This window comes from Rattus norvegicus, chromosome 17 (assembly GCF_036323735.1).
Source record: "Rattus norvegicus strain BN/NHsdMcwi chromosome 17, GRCr8, whole genome shotgun sequence".
Taxonomy (NCBI): domain Eukaryota; kingdom Metazoa; phylum Chordata; class Mammalia; order Rodentia; family Muridae; genus Rattus; species Rattus norvegicus.
In genome coordinates, this window is record NC_086035.1 from 21515601 (window position 1) to 21543529 (window position 27929).

The 27929-nt window shown below is 45.9% G+C and overlaps 1 protein-coding gene across 10 annotated transcripts; it reads right to left on the reverse strand.

The window, feature by feature from the left end:
* Positions 1-381: 381 nt before the first annotated feature.
* Positions 382-27929, reverse strand: Sirt5 (sirtuin 5). 10 transcript variants are annotated; one of them, XM_039095673.2, is made up of 10 exons: positions 27248-27423; positions 23494-23576; positions 21683-21831; positions 20622-20755; positions 14829-15054; positions 10584-10671; positions 9787-9840; positions 7132-7255; positions 4798-4913; positions 382-820 (listed from the first exon to the last, which is right to left on the reverse strand). In XM_039095673.2, exons 3-10 carry the CDS (start codon positions 21795-21797, stop codon positions 745-747), a joined length of 933 nt encoding a protein of 310 aa, XP_038951601.1. In that variant the 5' UTR covers positions 21798-21831; positions 23494-23576; positions 27248-27423; the 3' UTR covers positions 382-744. The 10 variants fall into 10 exon arrangements, with proteins under 10 accessions (XP_038951601.1, XP_006253863.1, XP_006253864.1 ...); XM_006253801.3 differs by lacking the exon at positions 23494-23576 and having other exon boundaries at positions 27248-27929; XM_006253802.3 differs by lacking the exon at positions 23494-23576 and having other exon boundaries at positions 27363-27490.

Below are 27929 nucleotides of genomic sequence, written 5' to 3' on the forward strand. Positions count from 1 at the left end.
TACAGCTACTTGCTACTTTATTGCAAGGTGAAAGGTCATCCTTTCAGAGACCCATAGCTGCCGCGAGACTGCACACTCCTTCCTTCATTTACGGCCTTCAGCAATGGCCACCCATCACTTCCTCCCTCAGAGACATCATAGCTGCTTCATCCTCGGTTTGCAGATTTCCTGTCCTCAACCTCTCGCCTTCCTGAGTCTTTGCCGTAAGTTATTCCATATTCTTTAAGATAAGACATCCAAGAGAGGTAAATACGGCAAAGAGAAGGGAAAGAAGCCCCGAGCCAGGGCATCTCTGGGAGGAACATCCTTATGCAGTAGTCACCAACTATAGAGGGTAGTTTCACTTCTGTAAAAAATGCGGACAAAAAAGAAGTAAGAGGGTTTGGGATTTAAATTCTCTATTTCCGTCTTTCCCAAGATGCAAAGGTACGATCGGGATAATTCCCATCTTTTCAAACAATTTGATTACAGTTTTTTCCTTTCCAGTAACTAACCAAAATATCAGATCCAAAATACTCATATTTCAGGTCAAATCAAATAACATGGAAGACCTTGACAGCTTCTTCCAGATAAAACACATTTGCTGTTGTGATCCTGAAACCGTCACTTAGCCGACTGTCTGCTAGAGGCTCGGAGGGTATCTTTAGATTTTTTCCGAAGTTCAGCTCACCATCCACAAAACCACTTCTCCTGTCAGTGCCCTGCATCTGTGCTCCAGGATCTTCTCCTCTTTCCATGGGGCAATTAAGAAATCCTTTCAGTTTCATGGGGAGCAAGGGCTTCAGGAAGAGTTACTCCACAGGGTCCGGGAAAATGAAACCTGAACGTAAGAAGCCATACAGCAGAATTAGGAGGTGCAAGTTAGCAAAACAAGCAACAACTACAGCCAATAGCATACAACTAATGGTGTTTAAAGTTTTTAGTAGACCTTTTTCTTTTGATAGGATCTCACTATGTAACCTTGGCTAGCCTGGAACTTGTGTAGACCAGGCTAGCGTTGAACTCACAGAGATCAGCCAGTCTCTGCCTTGCAAATGCCAGGATTAAAAATGGGTGTGGTGGTTTGAATACTCTTGGCCCAGGGAGTGGCACTATTAGGAGGTGTGGCCTTGTTGGAGGAAGTGTGTCACTGTAGGGGTGGGCTTTGAGACCTTCCTCCCAACCGCATGAGAGCCAATCTTCTAGCTGCCTTTGGAACAAGAGGTAGAACTCTCAGCTCTTCCAGCGCAATTCCTGCCTGGACACTGCCGGGCTTCCCACCATACTGATAACCTCTGAACCTGTAAGCCAGCCCCAAATAAATGCTGTCCTTTATAAGAGTTGCTGTTGTCATGATGTCTCTTCACAGCAGAAGAACCCTAACTAAGACAGTGTGCTCCACTAAACCTGTCTTTCTTGGACTTCTTTAAGTCAAATTCTGACAGTACAAAATGTAACACATCACAGACAACCATCTGAAGTCTGTATGTTGTGAGATCTTGATTCTGACAGATGAAGGAGGCATGATTGCAGTGCATTTTGTCACTGTAATGCCAAATTCATAATTGAAATAATATGTGTCCATATTTATATACGAAGACATAGATGGATAGAAAGATATCCCATGTACATGGATTGGAAGAATTAATGCTGTTAAAATATCCATACTACAATTCTTATTCCAATTCCAATGTCGTTTTTCATATAGATAAAACAACCCCAAAACTCACAGATACCCTCACAAACCCCAATAACTGATAAGCTCTCGAGCATAAAGAATGACAGTAGAGTCTTTGCAGGGGACGAGCTCCTTGCAACAGGTATAAAGTGATAGAAATTAAAACAGCATAAAGACAGACACATCAACCAGCACTACCGAATATAGTCCAGAAATAAATCTGTAAGTCCATGGTCGAGTGACTTCACAAATCCACCAGTGATACGAAGGGAAAAGGGAGGTCTTTCCAATAAATGGTATAGGGAAATCGGACATCCATATGCTGAAAAGTGACACTGGACCCTCGTCTCACTCAATATACAAAATGCAATTCAAAACTACTAGAAGAAAATGGAGGAAGGAAAACTCCACAACACTGGTGGTGATTTGAAAAGGTTTGGCCTACACAGACTCCTGTGTTTGAAAGCTTGGCCAGTGGGGTGTGGCTCTCTTAGGAGATGTGGCCTCATTGGAGTCAGTGTTGCCTTGTTGGAGGAAGTGTGTCACTGTGGATGTGGGCTTTGGTGTCTCAATGCTCAAGCTGTGCCCAGTATGGAATTCCAGAGCTTCCTCCTGGGCGCCTGCGGAAGACAATCCCCTTCTGCTGCTTGCAAATGAAGCTGTAGAACTCTCAGCTCCTTTCCCCCCTGCACCATGTCTGCCTGCAGGCTGTCAGGCTTCCTGCCATGACGTAATGGACTGAACCTCTGAACCTGTAAGCCAGCCCAATTAAGTGTTGTCCATTATAAGAGTTGCCTTGGTCATGGTGTCTCTTCACAATAAACTAAGACAACTCTTCAAGGCAATGGACTTCTAGATTTGAGTCTCAAAACACGGGCCACAAAAGCAAAAGTATACAGATGTGATTGTATAAAGTTAACATCAGCCTGGAGAGTAACCCAGTGGTTGAACTCTGCTGTGCTATCCTGGGCTACATCTCTGTCGCTGGATGGAGAATAAGCCACCACTAGCACATGAGATGGGCTGTATTTTAGATAGACTTGGTGAGCATTGCCTATAACCCTGGTACTTAGGAAGCTAAGGCAAGAGAATCATGAGTTTGAGGCCAGCCTGGGCTACACAGGAAACTAAAATAAGATACATATTTTGAGCCAAAGAGTTAGCTCACCGTTAGACAGCTTGTCTAGCATGCACGGGTTCTGAGTTCAATCACCAGCACCATAAAGTAAAATAGGAAATAAACCAGGGGTCTAGAGAGATGGCCCCACAGCTGAGAGCACGAGCTGCTCTTGCCGAAGACTAGGACTCATCTCCCAGCACCCACACTTTGCAGCTCACAACCTCCTGTCATGCCAGCTCCGAGAGATCCAAAACCTCTGGCTTCCACGGGCATCTATCTGCATGTGTGTACGTAATACACACACACACACACACACACACACACACACACACACACACACACACACACAGGAGTTCCAGTCAAGAACCCACGGGCCACTTGTTAAAGCAAAAACAGCCACCTCCAGCTATCAGTGCTGGTTCAGGAGTCTGGGTGTCTGCCCCGTTTTATTCCTAAGGGTTGGGGTGATCTGGATCTTCGGGAAGATTAAGGGGACCCCAGGAGAGTTATGGGAATGAGGAAAGGTGGGCTCCTATTGGCCAATTCCATCTAATGGAAGGCCTGCGTGCTAACCAAAAACAGCGAAGGTAAAGCTAATGGGCATTCATTTGCGCTTCATAAGGACATAGATAATGAAATATATATATTATATATATACATATATATACATATCATATATAATATATACATATGTAAAATTCAAGGCATACATTTGTCCTTTTTCTTTACACTTCTCTTAAGTAAACTTTCAGATTAAGAGACCAATAGGTACCCAGCTACACAGGCAAAGAAGGCCTAGTTGCCTACTCGCGATGGCACTGCCAGGGGCACATTCGACTGACTATCTCGTCAAATGTGGCTATGGGACTTAAAGCAAGGGCTCTTCAACCCCTTGATGAGCAACCGCTTACTCATTGGTTTTCAGGCGAATTGCTCAGATGTCTAGCCTCCACCAGCAATTAGTATTCAGCAGCGAGTACATTTCCTCACCATGTGCCAATGACTGACTTTGTTAGCCCTAATCACCTCTCCTGGACTCTCCCCTCTGACCATCCCTGCAGCCATGTGGACACCCTGGCGGTCCCCACATGACCTAGTGTGCAACTATCTTGGGCCTTTCTATCAGGTAGTCCCAGAATCTGGAAAGTTCTTTCAGTGTGTGTGTGTGTGTGTGTGTGTGTGTGTGTGTGTGTGTGTGTGTATTAATCTCTTCGGGTTTACCCAGAGGACCCCAAATCCTAATGCCTGTCTGTCCCCTACACCCAGCCATGCCGAGGCTCTCCTTGCTGCCTCCGCACCCCAGAAGCTGGATAACGTACTCACACACATACCGCTTACTGCACGCCTGGACCGCCAGCATCTAGTCTTCACAGGATAGCTTTGGATTTGGGGTACTGATCTAGCCTATCCTTGGGACTAAAGCAGTGTCTGGTACACCGCAGCGTACCTCAGTTAAGGTCTAAAGATGAGGCAACCTGGTGGCTGAGGGCACTGAGGGTCCAAGTGCTAAAAGGCCCCAAGCAGAGCTGTGGTGAGCACGTGTACACCATCTCTATCCATGTCAGCCATATGCAAATCTGATGTTGCCAGACCCCCGGGGTTCAGTCAGACAAAACAATGAAGAAATCAGGAAATGCCCCGCATTTACTGTAACAGCACTCACCCAAGAAAGCCATTCTGATGGGGAAGTGGCGCCTGTCACCTACATGTAAAGGCTGTTACTGCATCTAGTTGAAAACCACAAAGGCAAGTATAAAGTCTAGAGAAAAAAACTGAGACTGCCAATGGGATAAAGGAACGCTCTATGGGAAACTCCCGGGTAGTGAAATACAGCCACCCCGGTCTGCAGTTAATGGCATTTTGTTCTTTTATAAAATTCAAGTACAAAGACACAACTCTCTTTTTTGCCTGCATTCTCCTCTCTGGCTTCCATGGAAATTAGAGCTGCACAGTGTATTGGGATGGCGTCCCCCCAAGCCCACCCTCCACTTCCCATCACCCAGCTTGGTTGTTCCCGTACCTGAATCTGTTGGTGGCTGGGGTGGTTTCCATGTTAAACTCGGCCACCGGGACCCCCCTGGAAGCCACCTGAGGGGCAAACATGGCAGCTGGGTAGACCACAGAGGACGTTCCCACCTACAAAACAAGGGGACAGTGACCGTGCTGGGAGGAACGGAAACACCAGGGAAACTTGCTCAGGCAGGCCCGGGAATGGAGGTGTGATGAAAGGTGCACTAGATGACAGGAGGTGCAGTGTGGAGACAAGTGTTACCTGTCACTGGGAGTGGGCAAGAACAAGTGCACAGAAGGACAGTTACACAAATGGACAGAGATCAAAGAAATGGCCCAAGGGACATGATGACTCAAGAGTCACTTTTCTTCTGGCCTTTGAAGTTGTGTGAATGATCCATGTTCTTTTTCAAAGGTGGGAAATAGTCACCTTTAACCTTTGACATGCAGTCACCTTTAACCTTTGACATGCACACACCCTCCCTAGGAATGCAAAGGCCAGAACACATTTTGAAAAGTGGGTTTCCTCACTAATGACCGATCTGGCCACAGAGGATGTGTGCAACATGGGATATGTGCAGTAAATGCAGGATGGAAACAGACCCACCACAAAGGTTCTCTGCTCTTAAAGACACACTAAAGAAACTGTGACGTCTGTGTGCATTTTCCAGGTGATTTCCCATTCAGGGAATGTGTCCTAAGGAAACTGCTTGAGGGACATGCTAGGAGCCCCATCTTCATCAAATGCCAAAATGTGAAACAGGTGGGTACAGGGTACATGCCTGTAATCCTAGCATGTGGGAGGTAGAGGCAGGAGGATGAAGAATTCAAATCTGGGTTTTAGTTATATAGTGATGTAATACCCTACTGGGCTACATTTGCTGCTATTCATAAAAACAGCTTGAAATAACCCAAATAACCTCCAATAGAATTTTCTCATGATATGATCTGTGTACCAGAAAAATCATGCAGTAAACTAAAAGATGTGGCAGCTTTGGATATGTTGACATGGAATAGTGGAATATGTTAATTATATAAATAAAGCAGTCACAAGACAGAGTGTGTTATGTATTTTACACACACACACACATACACAAACACACACACACACATACACACACACATACACAAACACACACACACACACATACACACACACACATACACACACACACACACACACACACACACACACACACACAGTGGGGTTTAGATCAGATGTTGCCAACTTTTTTTTTTTTTTTACAAAAAGAGCCAGACAGTTAAGTTGTAAATGTTAGGCTCTTTAAGCCTTCTAGACTCTGCCTCCAGGACTCAACTCTCATACTGTGGGACAAGAGTAGCCACCATCAATGTGTGGAAAGGCACAACTATTCTAACACAACTATTCACACAATGCTACAAATCGCGCTAATCCGGAGGATGCAGTTCACTCACCGCCGCTCTGGAAGATCGAACGGCTGCTGGTGATTATTTCCGGATGGTATAACGTGGTGATTGCTATTTCCTTCTTATGCTTTGATCCTTTCATATTTTATCAGTGATGTTTAATAATAAGTGTGCATCATAGTTAAAAATCTAGGCCAGGGCCAGCGAGACGGCTTGGCAGGTGGAGGAGTTTGCTGTCAAAGTCTGGCAGCCTCGGTTCTGTCCTTAGAAACCATGTAAAGGTGGAAGGAGAGAACTGACTCTACGAGTCTGTCCTCTGACCTCCACAACTGCGTGTGGCACATTAACACGCAATCATCATGCGTACACGTATGATAGATTAATAAAGAACATCTGATGCTCCCCAGAAGACACGTATGTTAGAATATTACATCAATAAATGTATACTGCTCTAAAGAAAAGCATGTTCCTTTTGTTTTGTTTTTGTGGGGGATGCTCAGAGGATGGTCGTACATAGTTTCATATTTTAAGATCAGTTCTCGGGGCTGGAGAGAAGGCTCAGTGGTTATAGTTGCTGCTCTTCCAGGCGACCCAGGTTTAGTTCCCAACACCCGTGCCAGGTGGCTCACAATTATTTGTGACTCCCGTGTCCCAAAGCCCAGGCCTCCGAGGACGCTGAACTTATGTGCACATACCCACAAGCAGATACCCACACCTAAACGTAATTAAACATAATAAAACAAGTCTTTTTAAAAGATGAGCTCTTATTGCTTCTTGGTTTTTCTCCAGGACACTATAGACTCCCACACATGCCTTTCAGAGAGGGAGGGAGGGAGGGAGTAAAGAAATGGAGGAAGAGGGGGTGGAAGGACAAGAAAGAAGGGAGGAAGATGGAAACCAGACACTCCACCCGAGTCTTCCCAGGGCCTGAAGGCTAGGGGCACCCGTGACCTACCACTAGACACAGGTCACAGCGGGCGAGCTCTCTGTCCACCTCTTTCAGAATGGCAGGATCCAGGTTTTCTCCAAACCACACCACGTGAGGTCGCAGCAAGCCTCCACATCCTGCCTCCTCGCACCTGGAAGAGGGTCCTCCTTAGATTGTCACTGGGGTCTGGACTATCCAGGATCCCGGGAAAACTAGGCTGCCACGCAGGCCAGTGAATGGGAACTTGCCGGGGATGTGGGCACTGAGGTGACTCTTCTCTAGAGCTCTTACCTTGTCTTCATTCCCTGAGCTGTGTAGACACTGTTTCAACTAAGCTTGACCTTGCTAAAAGCTTGTTTCTCCCCCTGGTTACCGCACTCGCTGCTGCAGACGCATTCCCATTGGCCAGACAGAGCACAGGGCTGCCTTAACACGAGAACCACCTCTTTCCACCAATGACCTCCATTTGCTTTCTCAGCTCTCTTGTTTTTTGAGCCTGGTCTACAGCCATGTGCTCTGTGCCTAGATCCTCTCTCTCCTCTACCTTGTTCTACCTCTCCCTTAAACCTGGGCTCTGCAGGCGGTAAACAGGTGGTAAAGCAGGAGTTTACCAACAGGCTGACTCCCCAAATTCTTTTTGACTTTTTGCTCCTAGGCTGGCTAAATTGCCCCGGCTGACTTTGAATACACTCGTGGGGCAGGCCAGCCATGAACTTGTGATCCTCCTGCCTCTACCTTTGAAACAGCAGGGATTACAAGCCTGGGCCATCGGGATAGCTTTGAAAATCTCACTTCTTGGCCAGGCGGTAGTGGCGCATGTCTTTAGTCCCAGCACTCCGGAGGCAGAGGCTGGCAGATCTCTGTGAGTTGGAGGCCAGCCTGGCCTACAGAGTGAGTTCTAGGACAGCCAGGGTTACAAAGAGAAGCCCTGCCTGGAACTCACTCCCCTAAAAAAGAAAAAAGAAAAGGGTCTGTGGTTAAAATAAACCAAAGAAGTATCAGTGGAGTGTATGTACGCTGTAGAGAGCAGCGATGCAGGGTTGGAGTGATCTCTGAGTGAAGAAGAGCCCACACCCCAGCCAGCCTAGTGGCTCACAACCATCTGTGACTCAAGCTTAAGATCAAATGCCTCTGACCTACAAGGGCACTGTGTCTCAGGTATACAGACCCACATACTGGCACATGTGCATAGACATAGTTTTAAAATCAAAACCTTGTTTTATTTATTTATTTATTTATTTATTTATTTATTTATTTATTTTTTGTTGTTGTTGTTGTTGTTGTTTTGTTTTGGCAGGGGTGTGGAGGACGCTGGTTTTTAGATAAATAGCTCCGGCTGTCCTGGAACTCACAGAGGTCTGCTTGCCTTGTTTTGTGCATGTGCACACATGTGCTGAGGCTCTGGCCTGCGCATGTGTGTATGTGGAGCTCAGAGGTCAGCTAGGCCATCTGCCCCTATTGCCTTCCATATGATCTGTTGAGATCAGGTCTCTCATTGAACCTGGAAGTTGCTGGTATGGCTAGACCAGCTGCCCAGCAAGCCCCAAGGATGTGTGTTGGCATTGGGTTTTAGGTACCATGGCAATGCCAAGCGCTTCTGGGAGTCTTGAGAATCCACACTGAGGTTCTCTTGCTTACCTAGCAAGCACTGTAGCACCCATCATCTTCCAGGCCCTGAGGAACTCCCTTTGGAAGCACTGCTCCACTGTCTGGTTTTGAAAAACCCACAATTTAAAAATCTAATGTACTTTATAACATACAAAAACTATATCTTAATTATTTTAGATGTATTTATTCTATGTGTATGAGTGTTCTGACTGCCTTTATCTATGTGCACCAGGAGCACGCAGTGCCCTCAAGGCCAGAAGAGAGCATCAGATCCCTCGGAAATGGGGTTACAGGCAGTTGTGAGCTATCATGAGGGTGCTAGGAATTGAACCCAGGTCCTCTCGATCGGCAGCCAGTGCTCTTAACCACTGAGCCATCTCTCCAGCCCCATTTATCTATTTATTTTTAGTTCTGTAATTTCACCTTTGCAAGACCTCTGTCACCTCCTTAGTCTTGGCCTGGGAGACATGCTGAGGAAGAAGAAGAGGGCTACTTACTAATTCTACTATAAATGGTCTATAATGGTAATTATAGGGTGAGTCCAGTGCACAGATCACCTTCTGTCACGTAACTGCTTCAGAAACTTCCCAGACCCCGCAGGGATCTGTCAGGACTCAGAGATCAAAGTCAGACAGGACATTTGTAGCTGCTTGGGCACCTGAGGCACAAAGATCACTTGAGCCTGGGAGCTTGAGACGAGCTTGGGTAACATAGCAAAACTGACTCTCTAAAAAGGACCTGGAAGATGTTTCATCTTTTGTCCTTTCGACCATGCACTAAGAGGTCAGGGGTCATTGCTACACTTAAAAGGCATTTCCCTAAACCAAAAGAAAGTTAATATTTTGATTTTTACATTTTTTAAACTTTATGGACATTGGTGCTCTGCCTGCATGTACGTCTGTATGAGGGTGTCAGATCCCCTGGAACTGGAATTAGGATAGTTGCAAGCTGCCATGTGTGGTCTGGGACTCAAACACTTGGAAGAACAGCCAGTGTTCCTAGCCACTGAGCCATCTCTCCTGCCCTTCTTTCCTCCAATCCTGAACACCAGATAGACAACAGTTTTTTACCTACCGGGGAAGTTTGTGGACTGGGATTCTGGACTCTTGAGTATCTGGTTCTGGGGCCCTGGGGTAAATAGAATTAAAGAGAATGAATGCTAATGGTAAGATCAAGGCACAGAGGGAGAACACAACATGGTCCTTTGTGCATTTGCCTGGCAGCACGAGGTACGAAGCTTGCTCATGTGTGCTGACTTATTAGGATTAGTCCGCAATACTGACTATTGGCTTTGCTTCATAGGGAATTTGTGTAGGGGAGTCTGAGTGGGAAAATTTGATGCTTCTCCAATGACATCATGCTAAGATTTTGCTTGTGGATTGCTCTGAGATGGTCCAGAAGATATTTTGTTTCCAGTACTTTAAGTTGACTCCTAAATTTTCCAAATTATAATCAATAATACACATCCATCATAATAATGTTAGGAAACTCCCTATGATATGAAGGAGAAATAAAAATTCCCCACAGTCTCCCGTTCCTCACAGTCACAGTTAATCTTTTCCTGTGTTTCTTGTGGTCTTTGCACTAACATCCAGATATGTGGAGACAGTGTTAACTTGTGTGAATAAGACTTTGGAATCACAGCTCAGCAAACATCTCTGACACCCTACAGTTTTTTACTTAGCACAGCAAATGAGTCAAGTATTTCTTTCATCAAATATCTGTACCATGCCTGGTCTTACACTTCAGAAATAGCCACTGGAAAAACAAAAAAGAAAGAAAAATATCCACTGGAACCTTCAGTGAGCATCCAATATCCTCATGGTCATGTTTGATTCTAGGAGAAAGGACATTTATTCTGATATAATTACCCTTTTCCCAATAAGGCTGGACAAATCGGACTCTTGTAGTTCTCAGCAACATTGCCACACGAGGTACACCGAGTTTTAAATAAGGTTCCTGAAAGAAAGGACACGTGTCAAGCAAGTTCAGAGCTTAGTATCGTCGGAGCAAAGCCTCCATGTCTGAGAGGCCAGACAATAAATGTCATCCAATGTTCATTTTTATGGTTAGGTCCACCCTGGGAATCATGGGGAATATAAAAACGTGCTGTCTTAGTCACTGTTCTATGGCTGTGACGAGATCAAGCAACTCCTAGAACAGAAAGAATTTACTTGTGGGCTTGCTTACAGTTTCAGAGGGCTATTCTATTATTGTCATGGTGGGAGCACGGTGGGGGCATGGCAGCACTCATGGCATTAGAGTGGATCCACAGGCCGAGATCCACACTGGCCTAATACAGGCTTTTAAGACCTTAAAACCCAGCCCTAGTAATACATTTCCTCCAACAAGGACACACCTCCCAATTCTCCTCAAATAGTGCCAATCCTTGATGACTAAGAGTTCAAATATATGGGCCTCTGGGTGCCATTTTTATTCAAACCACCACATATGTACTGCTATTTAACCAACCAAAAAACAGATGCCTTCAAGGAAGGACATCATGACCTAGAGGGGAAATAACCATGTGGCTAAACACCATGCAGCTGACCCGGAGTGATGCCCGGATGCAACTGGAGTGTTCCAGAGGGAAGCAACTGCTCGACCTGAAGCTAAGGGTCTGGGTTACTAAGCGCTTAATTACAAAAGGCCAGTGGTCTGGGAGACAGTGCAGCTGTCCAGGGTTTAGGCTCACACCTAAAAGGTCAATCGTTTGTTCTGAGCGTCCCAAAATCTTACCTTTGATTTAATAGAACTCGAATCTTTTCTGGCAAAGAAACTCAGTAAGTGAGCAATTAACAAGTAAGAACTGCCAGTAAGGGCCACCATTTGCACTGCACTGTGGTGGCCACAGTTCGGTTGCTGCCTGCACAGGGTGCTGAGGTACACACTCACCACAGTACACAACAGTTGCAGTGTGCCTACTCGGCCTTCTTTAGGGACCATCTCCCCTCTACCCCAGGCTGAGCAGATGGCGCTAACCATCGCATGACAAACATAAGCTTGTCTTCAGGCTCCCAACTAGCACGTTCAGGGTATGTCTCTCTGGCAGTACGTGCGACCCCAGTGGAGCACCCCAGCGGTATAATTTTCTGAGGGGCTGGCTGGGGCGGTTTATCTTGACTGTCACCTCGATACACTTTATAGTCGCCTAGCACGTACACCTCTGGGCATGTCTGTGAAGATGTTTCCAAAGAAGTTTAGCTGAGGGAAGTCCAGGCTGGGGAGATGGCTCAGTGGTTAGGAGCACTTGGTGTTCTTGCAGAGGATGTAAGCTCGATTCTCGGAACCCACATGGTGGTGCATACGTTTCTATAACTAATGCTCCACAGGATCCCAACACCCTCTTCTGGATTCCAGAAGCACCACACACACACAGGGGGTGTGGCATGCATGCAAGCAAAATACCCATACACATCAAATAAACAGCTCCTTCAGATCTTGGCCACAATATGACCAAAATAAGAAGAAACAGCAGTGGGGACAAAAAGGGGCCACAGGTGTGTGCAGCCAATGCACTGCACATACATAGGCCAGTGCGTGCTCAAGGACAAGGCAGTTGTCACTCAGACAAAGCAGACGTGGTTTATTTGAGCTCACGGTTTAGGATGGCACAGTTAGCGTGGGTTTAGTTTGGCTGACAGTGTGAAGGTCTGGTCATATCACTTCTGTGCCCAAGAAGGCACAAACGTCAGGGGCTTTCAGAAGCGAGTGTCCTCAAGACCTGCGTGCTGTGTGAGCTGAGCCATTCACATCCAAGTGGCTAGGAGTTAATCTCATGAACCCTAGAAGGACCAAACACTTTCACACAACTTAGATCTGTTGGTACTGACCCACAAACTCCACCGAAAGCCCATGAGAAGAGTTGGCTTTAGAAAGACAGAAGGAAAACAATCGGGGAGGAAAAAATAAAACAAAATAAAAATAAAACTTTTTAAATTAAAAAGAGGGAGGAAGACGTACTTTAAATACAAGGGGCAGCATCCTAGAGATGGGGTTATGGACAGAATAAAAGGACAGCTCAGGGATGGTGGCAAATCCCTTTCATCTAGCACTCAAGAGGCAGAGGCAGGTGCTTCTCCGAGTTCGAGGCTAGCCTGGTCTACAGAGTGAGATCCAGGGACGCAGAGGGTAGCACAAGAGAAGCTCTGAGGTTCAACCCTCTCTGCCTCTCGGGCACGGAAGTGATATAACCAGACGTCCACACTGTGAGCAAAAATAAACCCACACTTACTGTGTCACCCTAAACCGTGGGCTCACATAACCCATCTTTCTATGAAGGCAATTGGCCACAGTGACAAAAAATGAACTATTTCAGGGATTATTATTTTTTTTTTAAAGACAGGCATTGCTATGTTGCTCAGTTTGGTTCCAACTCTAGACTCTCACCATTCCCCTGCCTCAGTATCCCACTTCTCTGAGACTGTAGCTTATGCATGTTAAAATCATAATTGAATTTAATGAAATGAGGGTGCTTCCTTTATTTTTACCTCAGGAAAAAGTTCTTCTCATCATTTGTAATAGAACCTCCCCCACCACCACCAATGTGACCTTTTGTAACTTTTCAAAGAACCCTGTAAGGCAGACGCATGGCTAGGAAAATGGCTCATGTGTTGTTGACGTTGCAGGGAAATAAGCAGAGACATGTGACAAATGACAGCCAGCCAGCAGAGTTAAGTGTTGACCGGTGTGGTGGCTTGAATAGGTATGGCCCCCATAGACTCAGATGTTTGAAAGCTCGGCCTAAGGGGAGTGGCGCTATTAGGTGTGGCCTTGTTGGAGTAGGTGTGGCCTTGTTGGAGGAAGTGCGTCACTGTGAGGGTGGGCTTTGAGGTTTCCTGTGCTCAAGTTATACCTAGGGTGGTTCACAGTTGCTTCTTCTCCCTGCTGATCAAGATGTAGAACTCTCGGCTCCTCCAGCGCCATGTCTGCCTGCGTGTTTCCCGCCATGATGATAATGACTGAACCTCTGAAACTGTAAGCCAGTCCCAATGAAATGTTTTCCTTTATAAGAATTGCAATGAAACCCTAACTAAGACAACCAGAGAAGAGATTTCTGTGTCAGATGACCGTAAGCTGGCTGAGCGTAGCACTCCATTGTACATGTACAGAATAGACAACATGAGAGGACTGTTTCTCCGCCTGTACACGAGGAACCATTCCCTGGGTTTGTAGACATTGAAGCTAATGGTCTTGAATGGAAATCCACAGAGTAAAGAAGCCAGAGGGATGCAAGACAAACTTCATGGACACTATAACAACATAGTGGGCTTCATGGACGCTATAACAACATGGTGGGCTTCATGGACGCTATAACAACATGGTGGGCTTCATGGACACTATAACAACATGGTGGGCTTCATGGATGCTATAACAACATGGTGGGCTTCATGGATGCTATAACAACATGGTGGGCTTCATGGATGCTATAACAACATGGTGGGCTTCATGGATGCTATAACAACATGGTGGGCTTCATGGATGCTATAACAACATGGTGGGCTTCATGGATGCTATAACAACATGGTGGGCTTCATGGATGCTATAACAACATGATGGGCTTGTTGCAGAACAGGATGACTTCATTGGCAAATTCCCTACTGAGGACAAGGGATAAGTAAATGCCCCAGGATGCTGAAGTCACCTCTGGCCATGTCCGGCCCTGCTGAAACCACAGTGATGCTAGCACCCATGCCAGTCTGCTTCCCTCCATGGACATCTGTGTCAAGCACAGCCTCCTCCCATAGACACCCCAGGAATAGGGGCTTGTGGTTGTGTAGGCAGCACATCTCCATTGGATGGTGGGACACCAATCCTACCCCATCTGCGGCGGGGGCCGTGGGAGAAATGTGGGTTTGTTTTGGTATGTCCAGGTAAGGCCTATCTAACTGAACCCAGGGGTGTTGACACTATTGGTCTGAGTCCATTCTCCAACTACCAAGTTGCAGGAGACAAATGAGCTGTGCCGATGGGCAAAGTGTCCCTTGTTACCAACTGTTTGGGTGCTCTTGGGCAACGCTGTGTCGCCGAGGGAAGTGTCACAGCATTTGGGGGAAGGACAGGTGTCTAGCAGAGTAGGGTGGACAAGCTGTGTCTTAAAGTCTTAGTTTCCTCACCGTGGATTTCCAGCAGGTTCTTGGTGCCAGCCTTTCGATGTAACTCATCAATGTTCTGGGTGATGACCACAACCCGTCTGCCCTGGTCACGCAGCCGGGCTTCACATTGGGCAATGGCCAGGTGCCCAGGGTTGGGTTCCTTGTTCCGCATGACCTCCCTCCGGTAGTGGTAAAACTCCCACACCTGTGAGGGGTTGTGAGCAAAGGCCAGAGGAGTCGCCAGGTGCTGAGGGGAGAGAGGCAGAGGTCAGTGAGGGACCTGTGGGGGTGGAAATGAGCAGCAGTAAGCCAGGCTAGACTGCATAGCACCGGCTTAGATCCCAGCCCTGGGACCAACAGGTCACTCTTAACTTTCCTACTGATGAGACAGAAGCAACACGACCCCCTCGCTGAGCTCACAAATTATGAACAGCAGGTCAAGTGACATGGTAGGGAAGGATCTGGGGTTGGAATTTACTCCCATGGAGCTCTGAGAAATAGGAAATCTATTTCATTGTGTGGGATCTCCAAGAAAATCATGAAATGAAAAATGCCGCAGTAAAATACGTTGGGTACAGGAAGGAGCTCAGACATACAACTACACAGATACATGCACAGACACACATACTTGCACACACAACTAAAAACACAGCACATATAAGCACACAGCACACAACTATATACATGTATACAACTACACACATGTGCATGCATATATACAGAGCTACAACCGTATGGGTATTCATATTTATATATACACAATTATACGCATACACATAGTTACATGTATTTATGCTAAAACTACATGTAGTATTTATATACACACAACTGCATGCATATATATAGCTACATGTATATAAGTATACATAAGCTACATACATATGCATGCATAGTCATAAGTACACATAAACATACAGTTGTGCATATTTACATGTAAATCAGACACATACACACATATACAATTATATGCATGTAGCCACATACAAACTACATATGTATACACACTTAGACACAATTATACAATATATTCAGCTATATACATATGGCTACATATACTTAGAGGTACACATGTATACATGCATACAACTAAACATAAACATGAATTTATGTTACATGTATTTATATATGAACAAATATATACACACATGCATGCAACTACATGGATATATGTTCAATCTACACACAAATCACATGCATGTATGTAATATAAAAGCTACATACATACATACACACACACACACACACACACACACACACACATGACACACGACTGCATTGCTACAACATGGCCAGCAAGGGAGAGCTCCCAGGAGCCCGTAGAAAATCCAATTAGAGACTACAAATTAGGCAGATTCCCGCCCCCCAGGGCCCCTCCCAGGAAGATAACTCCTTCCCCTCTGGAACCTCAGGGGTCTCTGCTTTCACTTTGGGGCAGGGCAAGGCATGTCCCTGCTTTAGATCTCTGGCTGTCACACACTCTGTCAGCGCTCCCCCCCCCCCCCCGTGTATGCTTGTGTGTGTGTGTGTGTGTTACTTCACTTTCCTGTCCCTCCAGGACATACAATTCTTTGTCTGTCCCATGAAATGAACTCGGCGGTACCCCTGGATGATCATCCCTCACCCAAGACACCCATAACACATACTCATGCTTACAAAGAGCTATATGTACTTACAAACTACATATATAAATGCATACACACAGAGCCATACACATATATGAACCATACTGTACACACACGCACACATGCGCATAAGAACAATATGTATTAACAGAATGCAAAAAATATCTGGACTTAAGACACTCTCCCTCTTCTGAGACAGACAGTTCGTCCCTGTGGCAGAGGCACATAGCACAGCTGTCCCGGTTGGAAGCTGACAGAAAGTGCACAAGGAAACTGTTAACAGTCACGGAAATGTCCCATATCCTGCCTGTGTCACCTCAGGTCCTTATTGAACTGAACAGACAACCAACTTAGACTGGGTTCATTCCAGTCTATGTTAATGTTGAAAACAAACACATCAAAGATGCCCCCCCCCCCCCCCCCCCCGCACACAAGCACCCCCAACCTGTGCAGTAACCTGGGAACTGTAAGCACCTAAAAGGGCCCTCGGGGCAGACTTGGAATCAGATATGCCCTCTGACCTCTCACCTTATAGGCAAACTCTTGAGCTTCCTCTGACACTGGAGCAGCCACCTCCACCCCAGCCCCCAGCACTTCCTGCCCCTAGCTGCTGTTCCCCAGGGATGCCTCTGGGGACCTTCTTTCTTCCTGGACTCTAGGGGCTGCCTACTCCCTTCTCCCCTCCTAGGCCTGAGGAAGGCCAGAGCTTCTCACAATTTCACCCGCTTCAACCTTTGGGAGAAGGAAAGGTCAGTGCGTGCGCTCTGCGAGTGAGTTCTGCAGGCTTCATCTAACCAACCAAAACATATGAGGTCCACATCCTGTGCCAGCCTGCTGGGGCTGGAAGCTTCACAATGGACACAACACACAAAGTTCGCTGCTCTCTAAAACTAGAGATTTCCAGGATGAGAAAGAGGTCTAGGCAGTTTGGGTTCAAGCCCAGGACCCAAACCCCACATTTGGCTGCTCCCAAGCTGTAACTCCAGCTGCAATAGACATAACGTCTTACTCTATCCTCAGAGGGCACCACGAGTGTATGTACCGCTCCCGCCCACACGCACACAACTAAAAATAGAAACGAAATAAACATTTAAAACTGAGGATTTTCGCTTAACTGAGGAAACGGTGCTATCGTTTGGATCTGCAGTGTCTTCTAAAGGCCCGGTTGTTAGGGGTATGGCTGCCCAGTTGGCACAAGTGAAAAGCTGTGAGCCTTGAGAAGTGGGGTCTAATGGGAGAGCTCAGATCACTGGGGATAATGCGAGCACTGCGAGAGGCTCTTGCCGCTTCATCCATTTTCTTTGGTTCGAAGCCGTGAGGGGACTAGCCTTATCTGCTCTGTGTTTTCCCATGCTCCCAGCCATGATGTGTTTTCTCATCATGGGGTCCCAAAGCCACAGGGCCAATGGAGCATGGAGGAAAACTCCCAAAACTCCGAGTTAAAATCAACCTTTTCTCTTTACAAGTGGAACCACTCAGATATCTGTTAAAGCAACAGAGAGGGCTCATAGATGTGTAGTTGGTGGATATGTGCATATAGTGTGTATAGATGTATACATGTGCATATATATGTGTGTGTGTATATATGTATGTATGTATGTATATAGTTTATAAGTACCTATAGCTCTGTGTGTGTGTGTATATATATGTATGTAGTTTATAAGTACCTATAGCTCTGTGTGTCTGTGTATGTATGTATGTATATAGTTTATAAGTACCTATAGCTCTGTGTGTGTATGTATGTATGTATGTATATAGTTTATAAGTACCTATAGCTCTGTGTGTATATGTATGTATGTATGTATGTAGTTTATAAGTACCTATAGCTCTGTGTGTGTATGTATGTATGTATGTATGTATGTATATAGTTTATAAGTACCTATAGCTCTGTGTGGGTATGTGTATGTATGTATGTATGTATGTATGTATGTATGTTTATAGTTTATAAGTACCTATAGCTCTGTGTGTATATGTATGTATGTATGTAGTTTATAAGTACCTATAGCTCTGTGTGTGTATGTATGTATGTATGTATGTATGTTTATAGTTTATAAGTACCTATAGCTCTGTGTGGGTATGTGTATGTATGTATGTATGTATGTATGTATGTATGTATGTTTATAGTTTATAAGTACCTATAGCTCCGTGTGTGTGTGTGTGTGTGTGTGTGTGTGTGTGTGTGTGTGTGTAGCTGTATATATGTGTGTAGTGGCTAGTTATTTATTGACCTGCCACAGCTAGAGTCATCTGAGAAGAAAGATCAATTGAGCAAAGGCCTCCATCAGATTGGCCTATAGGCTAGTCTGTAGGACATTTTCCTGATTAATAATTGATATGGAAGAGTCCAGCCCACTTGGGGTAGTGGCGGCCCTGGGCCGTTGGTACTGGGTGACATAAGAAGCAGCATCCCCCCATGGCCTCTGTATCACTTCCTGTCTCCAGGTTCCTGCCTTAGGCTCCAGTTTTGCCTTACCTCAGTGATGAACTGTGACCTGAGAGTTATGAGAGGAAATGAACCCTTTCCTTCCTCGAGTTGCACCATCGTCTTTATCACTGCAATAGAAACCTAACCAGGATAATATATAACACAGAAGTGTCCTAACTTATAACCATGGTGTTGATGACACAACTTTATCCATCTGCTGAAACTCACTGAACTGTACACTAAAAATGGGCACATTTGTCTGTGTCTATTTTAACAAAAGATGAGTAATAAAACAGCAAACTAACCAAGCAGGGCTGCAGAGACAACCCAGTGGTTAAGAACATTTGCTTCTGTAGCGGAGAACCCAAGTTCCGTTCTCAGCATCCACACTGGATGGCTCACAACTGCCTTTACCTCTAGCTTCAGGGCATCCAGCGCCCTCTTCTGGCTTCCTTGGGAACCCACACATAATGTGCATATACCCACACACAGATACACACACATACACATAAAGAAAATAAAATAAAAATAAAGCTTTATAGTAATAAGTCCATTCAACCCCATGGAATTTATGTTGTCATTTTCTTCGTGTAATTGTTTAACACTAAGCTCTAAGCATTCAATAAGATTCACAGAAGTTTTATGATGTTTAATACTTAATTCCAATTATCTTTAGATATTTATATCTACATTTTGAACTGTGGTAACCAAGGTTTTATGATTGTACCTTAAGGCCATTCCTAAAGAACTGAATTGTAAAAAAAAGAAAGGAAGAAAGAAAAAGAAAAGAAAGAAAGAGAAGAAGAAAAGATACAATCTTTTCACATCTAGAAGGTAAAGAACGTTTCTTGCTCAGCTGTAAGATCCTGCAGATGCACCCTTCCCCAGGAGGGAAGGAGGGACCCCAAAGCCTTAGGTGGTGAATGGGAGGCAAACCAAAGGTCACATGTCCTAGACAAAAAACTTGAAAGACCTTAAAGACCCAACCTCAGAGTATAAAGGGAGAGAACAATTGCTGTGAGGGGAGACTGACCACCTAGCTAGAAAGGTGCTCCCTCTGGAGCTGCCTGCAAGCCGTGTAGAGAAGCTCTGGGGTCCTATGCACCATGGGGTCACATGGGTTGAGGTACATTTTCTAGAGATGCAGCCGATTTTGAGTTAGCCTGTTCCTTGTAAGTAACCCCTCATCCATAGTCCCGTTAGCGACTACAATAAAAGATACACTACATCACCAAATTGGACGGTGGGGTGCAATCATTACTATATGGTCTGTCAGGGGTTCCCTTTCTGGGGTGTGTGTGTGTGTGTGTGTGTGTGTGTGTTTCATACGCATAAGTATGTGATTTTATACACTCATGCAGTAGAAGTATTCAGAAGCCAGAGGAGGACACTTGAGACAGTCTCTCAGTGAACTAGAAGCTTCCTGTTTAGTTCAGGCAAGCTTTCAGGAGCTTGTGTCCCCTTTGTAGTGCTGGGAAGCATACGGAGCTATGCCCAGCTCTTTCTATGGATGCTGGGATTCAGACCGAGGTCCTCAGGCTCGATGCTCGCACAGCAGATGCTCTCCTGTACTGCACCCATCTCCCTGGCCCCAGATTTGCTACTATAGTCGTTCATCGTAGATAGTGTGTTGAGAGCAAAACCAAGGGGACAGAGTGGTCACTGCCCATCTCAAACACTGTCCCTGTGCTTCTATATGGACGCTCGATCAAACTCCATAAGGGTGTCATTCAGAAAAGCCTGTGGTATTCTGGAAGCATTACCAACCTGAGCTTGCCATTTTCTCCAATAGCCTCCGGTTCCTCTGAATGTTGGAACCCCACTCTCCGCACTAACACCAGCCCCCGAGATGATGACTATGTGCTTTGCGTTCGCAAAACACTTCCGAAAATCTGCCATATCTAAACAGAAAATAAAACCCGTGTCAATCCAGGGTACCAACTGGGCATTTATATTCCACATCACCGGTGTATGAACCTTGACACTGAAAAATAGTATACTATACCCTACTCCAGTAGGGGCCGAAAGACGGTTCAGCTAATGAGAGCACTTGTTGCTTTTGCAGAGGACAGGGGTTCAGTTCCCAGCATCTGTAACTCCAGACCCGGGAGATCTGGTGCCTTCTTCTGATCTCCGTGGCCACCAGGCACACGCATGCAAACATGCAGGCAAACACTCACACCCATTAAATAAATAAATCTTAAAAAAAAAAGATTTTGGCTATCCCAATGAAAAGCATTCCTCAGGGCTGCTGGGATGACTCAGAGGAAGGGCACTTGCCACCACGCCATGACCTGAGTTCAATCTCTGGAGCCACGTGGTGGTAGGAGACCGGATTTCTACAAGTTGCCTCCTTCTGACCTCTACACACACTATGACACACACATGTCCCTGTCCCTTAAATAAATAAATAAATAAATAAATAAATAAATAAATAAATAAATAAATACAGGCTTGCACACTTGATGGGTGAGTGCATGGCAGCCTCTCAAGGAAACGAGAGCTTTGGGCACACATGGGCACAGCATCTCAGCTACACCTCAGATACCTCTTTGTGGCCTAATATACTTAGTCTCTCTATACACATTCTATAGAAGTTCCCTGGGCTGCATGGTGTGCACGGCCCATTCTTAAACTTAAAAGGGTTCAAGGGTCCAAACTTCTTGTGGAAAGTCAAGACAAAGCCTTTGTGTTTGTGACCAAGCTGAACGGAGGCCCACTAGGTACCAAATATCTAAATTCCCCTCCTATTCACATGCCCCCGTGAAAATCATGCCAAAGTTTCCTCGGCACCGTGGCCGGCGTAGACATGGATAAGGATGACTTACTGGAACTTGGACGAGCCATGGTGAGGCAGATCTTGCTCTGTGGGGAGGCTGAAGGCTTCGGTCCACAACACAGCTGGGAGAAGAGACGTCCGGGAGCGACCGGGAGCGGTCGCATAGGTTTTTGTTGAAGGATTACTTCCCTGGGCAGGCTGTTGAAAAGTTAAAAAGCGCATAGAAACAATCACAAAACATTCGCATACGGCGTGCCTTAGTCTCCCTTCAGGTGTTGTACATGTACATATGTACAAACACGTGCTAGTCGACTCAAGGTGACTGGTCGTATGTGGAAAATCTCCTACGTATACTCGCCACCAGCAGAACGCTGTTAGTCCAGCCCACTTCAAACACACCGTGTAATGTGAGATCTATGTTAGAGTGAAGTATCAAACATCTCACAATTTCTAATTTTATTCTGTGTTTTGAGAGTCTGGTTATATATTTCAGGGAAGCGTCGAATAATGTTCCTCCCGCTGCAGACTCCCAAAGCTGGAGATGACAACCTGTATGCCGCCCTGCTGGGAGAAATATTTTTTTTTAAGATTTGGGGATGGGTGAAACCCAGGGCTTTGATTGTCCCGGGCACCAGGACCTACTACACTCCAGACCCTTATCTTGTGATTTATTGAACACGGAACCTTGCACCAACGGAGCTAAAAACCCCTGAGTGAGGTCATAGGTCAAGGTAACCAAGGGACTGACTGTATGGCTAATACCCTAAACATGGGGGACTCTAGAAGAGAGGGAGTTCAAGGTCATCCTCAGGGAGGTCAGAAAGAGCCAGTCTCAACAAACCAAACAAACAAACAAAAAGCCACCACAACAAAAATGAGACAAAATGAAGAAAGAGAAAATAAAAGGATTCCTTTCACTGACGTGGTTGGCAGCAGAATTCTGATAGACATTTAGCCTGCATGTTTTCGTCTATCCTCTGGACTGAGACTTGCAGCTCTCCTCAGCTGGACTGCCCACCTGCAGTAGCCTCTGAGAGCCTGAGGGATGTGAAACCTCCACCCCCACCCCAGACCAGAGTCAGACACAAGGCCAAGCCCAGAGGCACTGGGTTATCTGTTTTGTTGGTTTTTCAAGACAGGGTTTTTCTCTGTGTAGCCCTGGCTGTCCTGGAACTCGCTCTGTAGACCAGGTTGGCCTCGATCTCTGACTCTTAGCCGTCTGCCTTCCTCTGCCTCCCAAACGCTGGGGGTTAAAGGTTTGTGCTTCCACACATCATCATCACTGAGGAGAGGGGGGTTAGAAATGGCCCGCCAGGCAGCCTCGCCAAACTCTGGTCACCTGAGTTTGATCTCCATGGTAGAGCAAGGGAACTGACTCCTCCTTTAGCTGTCCCCTGACCTTCACAGTGTGCTGTGGTCTGAACACTCACCCCCATACACAGAACTGTTCTTTAGAAAATTTAAATAAGTTAGCAATAGAGAAGGATAACCAAAAATGGCCCCTGGCCTCCGCATGCCCAGGTACATTTGTGCGTGCACACTTATACACGCACGACTATGTATATATACATACATTCGTTCACATACATGACAATTTTTGTAAAGAATTCGTGGTTGTATTTCCATGCCATTCCAGAATAGATAAAGCCTATCTCTGTGATCACGAGACGTGGCAACTTCATCTGCCTCCCACGGATGACTCAACAGGAAGGGTAAAGTTTTGTTTCTGTTTGGTTTTTCTCCCACGAAACATTATGTAATTGTCGCAGGGTGCTTGATCACACCGCGAACCCCCGAGATTGTGTTATTTGCTGGAAAACCCGGTTTTTACTTGCGATACGGCTCAGCCTTAGCACACACCTTTAATCCAAGCATTTTCTGCTTGATCATTGTAAACAGGATTAAATAAAGTCAACCGAAGATCAAGAGGCGGAACAAGCAACCTGTTGACAGGAAGTGAATATAATATTATTTAAGGAAAAAAAAACAGAGTAAGGCTGAGTCAAGAGGATAGAGAGATGCACACAGGAAGGGAGGGACATTGAGTTTGAAGGAGAGAGTTTGAGTCATCATGAGAAAGGGGCATTCCTGAAGGAACTTCAGCTGAGAAGCCCTTCTCTGTCTTGCTGGGCTAGCAGGGTTTCACCCCAGCCTCTGGTTCCCACATCTTCATTGGTAAAATAGAATGATTGAGGTTTTGTTTAAAAAAACAAAACAAAACATGTAATTAGGGCTGGAGAGACAGCTCAGAGGTTGAGAGCACTGACTGTTCTTCCAAAGGTCCTGAGTTCAATTCCCAGCAACCGCTTGGTGGCTCACAACCATCTGTAATGGGACCTGGTGCCCTCTTCTGGCAGGCAGGCCTATATGCAGGCTGAACACTGCATACATAATAAATATTTTTTAAAACTAGGTAATTACTAGAAATAGCACCCAAACCCAGTTGAAGGGGACTGTACGGAATAACCAACAAAACTCATTACACAGTTAGCAAGGTTATGAAGGGTGAAACTTGGAAGCTGCCTCCAGTGGGTCACACACCTGAAAATGGACCCTGCCTGAGACGTCTAGTAAAATGTGAACATCTGTTAGTTAGACGTGTAGTTACACTAGTTGGTAAGGCACCTGTAAATGTCCTAATTTAGATCACTGTACTTCAGTTAGGTAAGAAGTAACGTTAGTGAGGAGTGAGTGAATAATACTTAGGAGGTCCGGGGCTGGGGATTTAGCTCAGTGGTAGAGCGCTTACCTAGGAAGAAGCGCAAGGCCCTGGGTTCGGTCCCCAGCTCCGAAAAAAAGAACCAAAAAAAAAAAAAAATACTTAGGAGGTCCTACTATGTTCACATTATTTCTGGAAGCCTTAAACTCCTTCAAAATTAGAGTTGCTTTGCAAAAAAATAAGCAAATAAAAACATAATGCTAAGGGGAGATGGCTCGGCATATGATATTCTTGACAAGGATCCTGAGTTGGGGAATGCAGAAGGAGATTGACACAGGTGCTCACTCTGTACCTCAAACTGGCTTAGGACTCAGCAGCAATCCAGGCTGGCCTGGAACTCACGGCAGTTCTCCTGTCTAAACTTCCCGATTGCTGGGATAACAGATGTGAGCCACCAAGCCCAGGCTCCACTGTTGTTTGCCTCGCACAACATGAACATCAGTGACAAGAGGATAAAGACCAGAGGATACCACCTGTAGGTGGCGCTGTGTGGAAAAGGAGAAGATGGAAGCTCTAGGACATTGCTTGGACTATGGTTTCTTAGCTAGGACCCCAAACACAGGGAATCAAAGCAGAAACAAGCAGGGTGGTAAAGGAATCAGTCATTTACACAGTGGGAAAATATTTCAGATTATACATCTGATAAATGCTAATGTCTAAAATATATGGAGGGGGTTAGAGAGATGGCTCAGCAGTTAAGAGCACAGGCTGCTCTTCCAGGGATCAGAGTTTGATTCCTAGCATTTGTTTGGTGGTTCATAACCATCTGTAACTGTAATTCTAGGGAACCCAACACCCTGTTCTAGCCTCCTGAGACATTGGACATACATAGTTTGTAGAAATATATGTTAGCAAAACACCCATACACATATTCTTTTAATCTCAGAAAATGTTAAATAACTTAAATAAAATAAAATATATGGAGATATAATATATATTATATAAATTATAATATATTATATAGTATATTATATAAATTAATATATTATATATAATTTTTATAATATATATAAATATTTATAATATATTTATATGTATATAATATATATATGAGATGACTCCAAGGATAAAGGCATTTACCACAGCCTGAAGACCTGAGTTCAATCCCAAGAGTCAAATGTTAGGAGAGAACCAACTCCTGCAAGATGTCCTCTGACCTCCACACGTGTCCCATGCCATGATCCTGTATGTATACACACACACACACACACACACACACACACACAGTATACACAGTTTACGCACACAGTATACCCACACAGAATACATACACACAGTATACACATGCACACACACAAACACACACACACACACATACACACACGGTGCAAGAAAGCCACTTAATTTTAGAACCCTAAATTAAGCAGCAGGGCACCTGAATGGGTATTTCTCAAAGGAAGACATCGGGACAATGGAATTAAGCCACAATGAACTATCGCCACAAATCTACTGGAAGTGGCTGTTATGAAAAAGACAAAAGCTAACGTTAACAAAGGGTGTGGATGAAAAGGAACTGTGACGGGCTGGAGAGATGGCTCAGCGGTTAAGCCTGCTCTTCTAGAGAACCTGAGTTCAAGTCCCAGCAACCACAGGGTGGCTCACAACCAACTATAATGGGATCCGATGCCCTCTTCTGGTGTGTCTGAAGATGTTGACAGTGTATCCACATATATAAATAAATAAATCTTTTTTTTTTAAAGTCCAAGAAAAGGAACTGCGTCAGTTAGCATAACTGTGTCAGTTAGCATAGCCATTTTGATAAACAATATGGAGATCTCTCAAAAACCTCAAACCAGAATTAGCATGTGCTCTAGCAAGCCCCCTCCCTCCTGGCTTGTTCTGAAGGGATTGAAGATCGTGTGGGCAGGAGGCATCTGCGCTCCGATGTTAATTGTGGCGTCACCCACACGGAAGCAATCTAGGTGTTAACCAACAGAAGAAGAGGCAAGGGTAGCAATGCAGTATCAGAAGAACGGGTTCTATCATTTGGATGACCCTGCTAGCATAAGTGAACTAAGCTAAGCTAAGCACAGCAGGGCAGCGGTACCGATTTCACAGGAGGGGCAGATAAAGGTCAAACACACCGAAGCAAAGAGCAATGATGGTCAACAGAGGCTGGGTGTGGGGAACAAGATGGGGTCATGGGGATGACTGTCAAAGGGCACGGACCCTAGGCTGGAGAGAGAATAAGACTGACTGAGGTTTTGCAGGGCACAGCAACCATAGTTGATAATGAAGCGATATGTGTACATTTCAAAACTTAAAAACGAGTGGACTAGAAAGGTTCTTGCTAAAACATTGCGAGATGACAGACATATTAGTTAGCTTGGCTCTCTCTTCATATATACAATATATGCATATATTAAAACACCCCCATTGCGGCCCAGAAATATACACAATCAACTGAAACGCAGGAGGAGTCATGGGACAGAAGACAAGGCAACTGGACTGCAGGAAAGCTCACAGGCCTTCCGTAAAGGCTTTTAGGACACCACAAATGAGATCAGTACCCCAGCAGCCCCAGGCCCTGACGCCGACCCGCTCAACTCACATCTGCTCCAGTCAGGGGTATCTAACCCTGCCATCTAACCCTAAAGAAGGGTACAGCCCAGGACCCAGCTGATCACACGTGTGTGCCCAGCCTCCAGCCCCCACCCTATGAGGGTTTTCGGCCTACCTCGCTCCTATCTCCCATCTGGAAAACTGCGCCACTCCCACCCCACCCCCCACGCAGAACTTTGCGGCGCCATCCTCCCGGCTCGTGGCTTGATTTTGACCTTTCCCCCTCCCTCTGGTGCCAAGATCATCAAATCCTGCCCGCTCTACCTTCAGGCTGTGTCGCGATCCTACCCTTTCTGCACTCCCACACCCACTACTACAACCGGCCCTTGTCACCTTAGCCAAAGTGCCCTTCCTTCCGGTCACTGCCTTCCCGGGCCCAGCTGCTCTCTTGGGTTTCTCTCCTACGCGTAGCCCATCCAGCCGCCCACAAGGTCGCTGCGGTACCCACCCGCACCCAGGCGCGCATGCGCGGGATGCGGCGCGCGGAGCCTTGACAAAGCTGGGAGCCCGAACAGGGCCCGAGACGAACCTGCAAAAGGCGGTGGGGACGGTGCAGGCACGAGAGGTCTGGGGAGGAGCGCACCGACTCCTGGTGTCGCACCCCGGCTGCAGCGGCCCCTGCCGGAGACCGGGAGCGCGGCAAAATATTGGTGGGACTGCGAGGCAGTGGAGGGTGAGGCGACTTGGATGTGTCTTTGTGACCTTCCAAGATCCATTCCTCTGTCCAAATAGGTCACGAACTAACGCCTACTCTGTTGCCTCCTTGAGCACGCTGGAGGATGGCAGTTTCAGTACCGAGCTTAGCAAAATCAGAGTCGTTTCCCCTGAAATTCTGCGGCAAACCCTGGCGAGTAGCCCTCCATCACCCACGGGTTCTAGCATTCGTGGTATTGTATTTCATCAAAGTCCTAGGGACTTCCCCCCATATCCCAGCCCTGATGCACCATCCACTCCAACCTTTTTTCTAGGCTTGGAAAGGCCACCTTTCCCCAACCTCCGCACTCAAGATATGGTC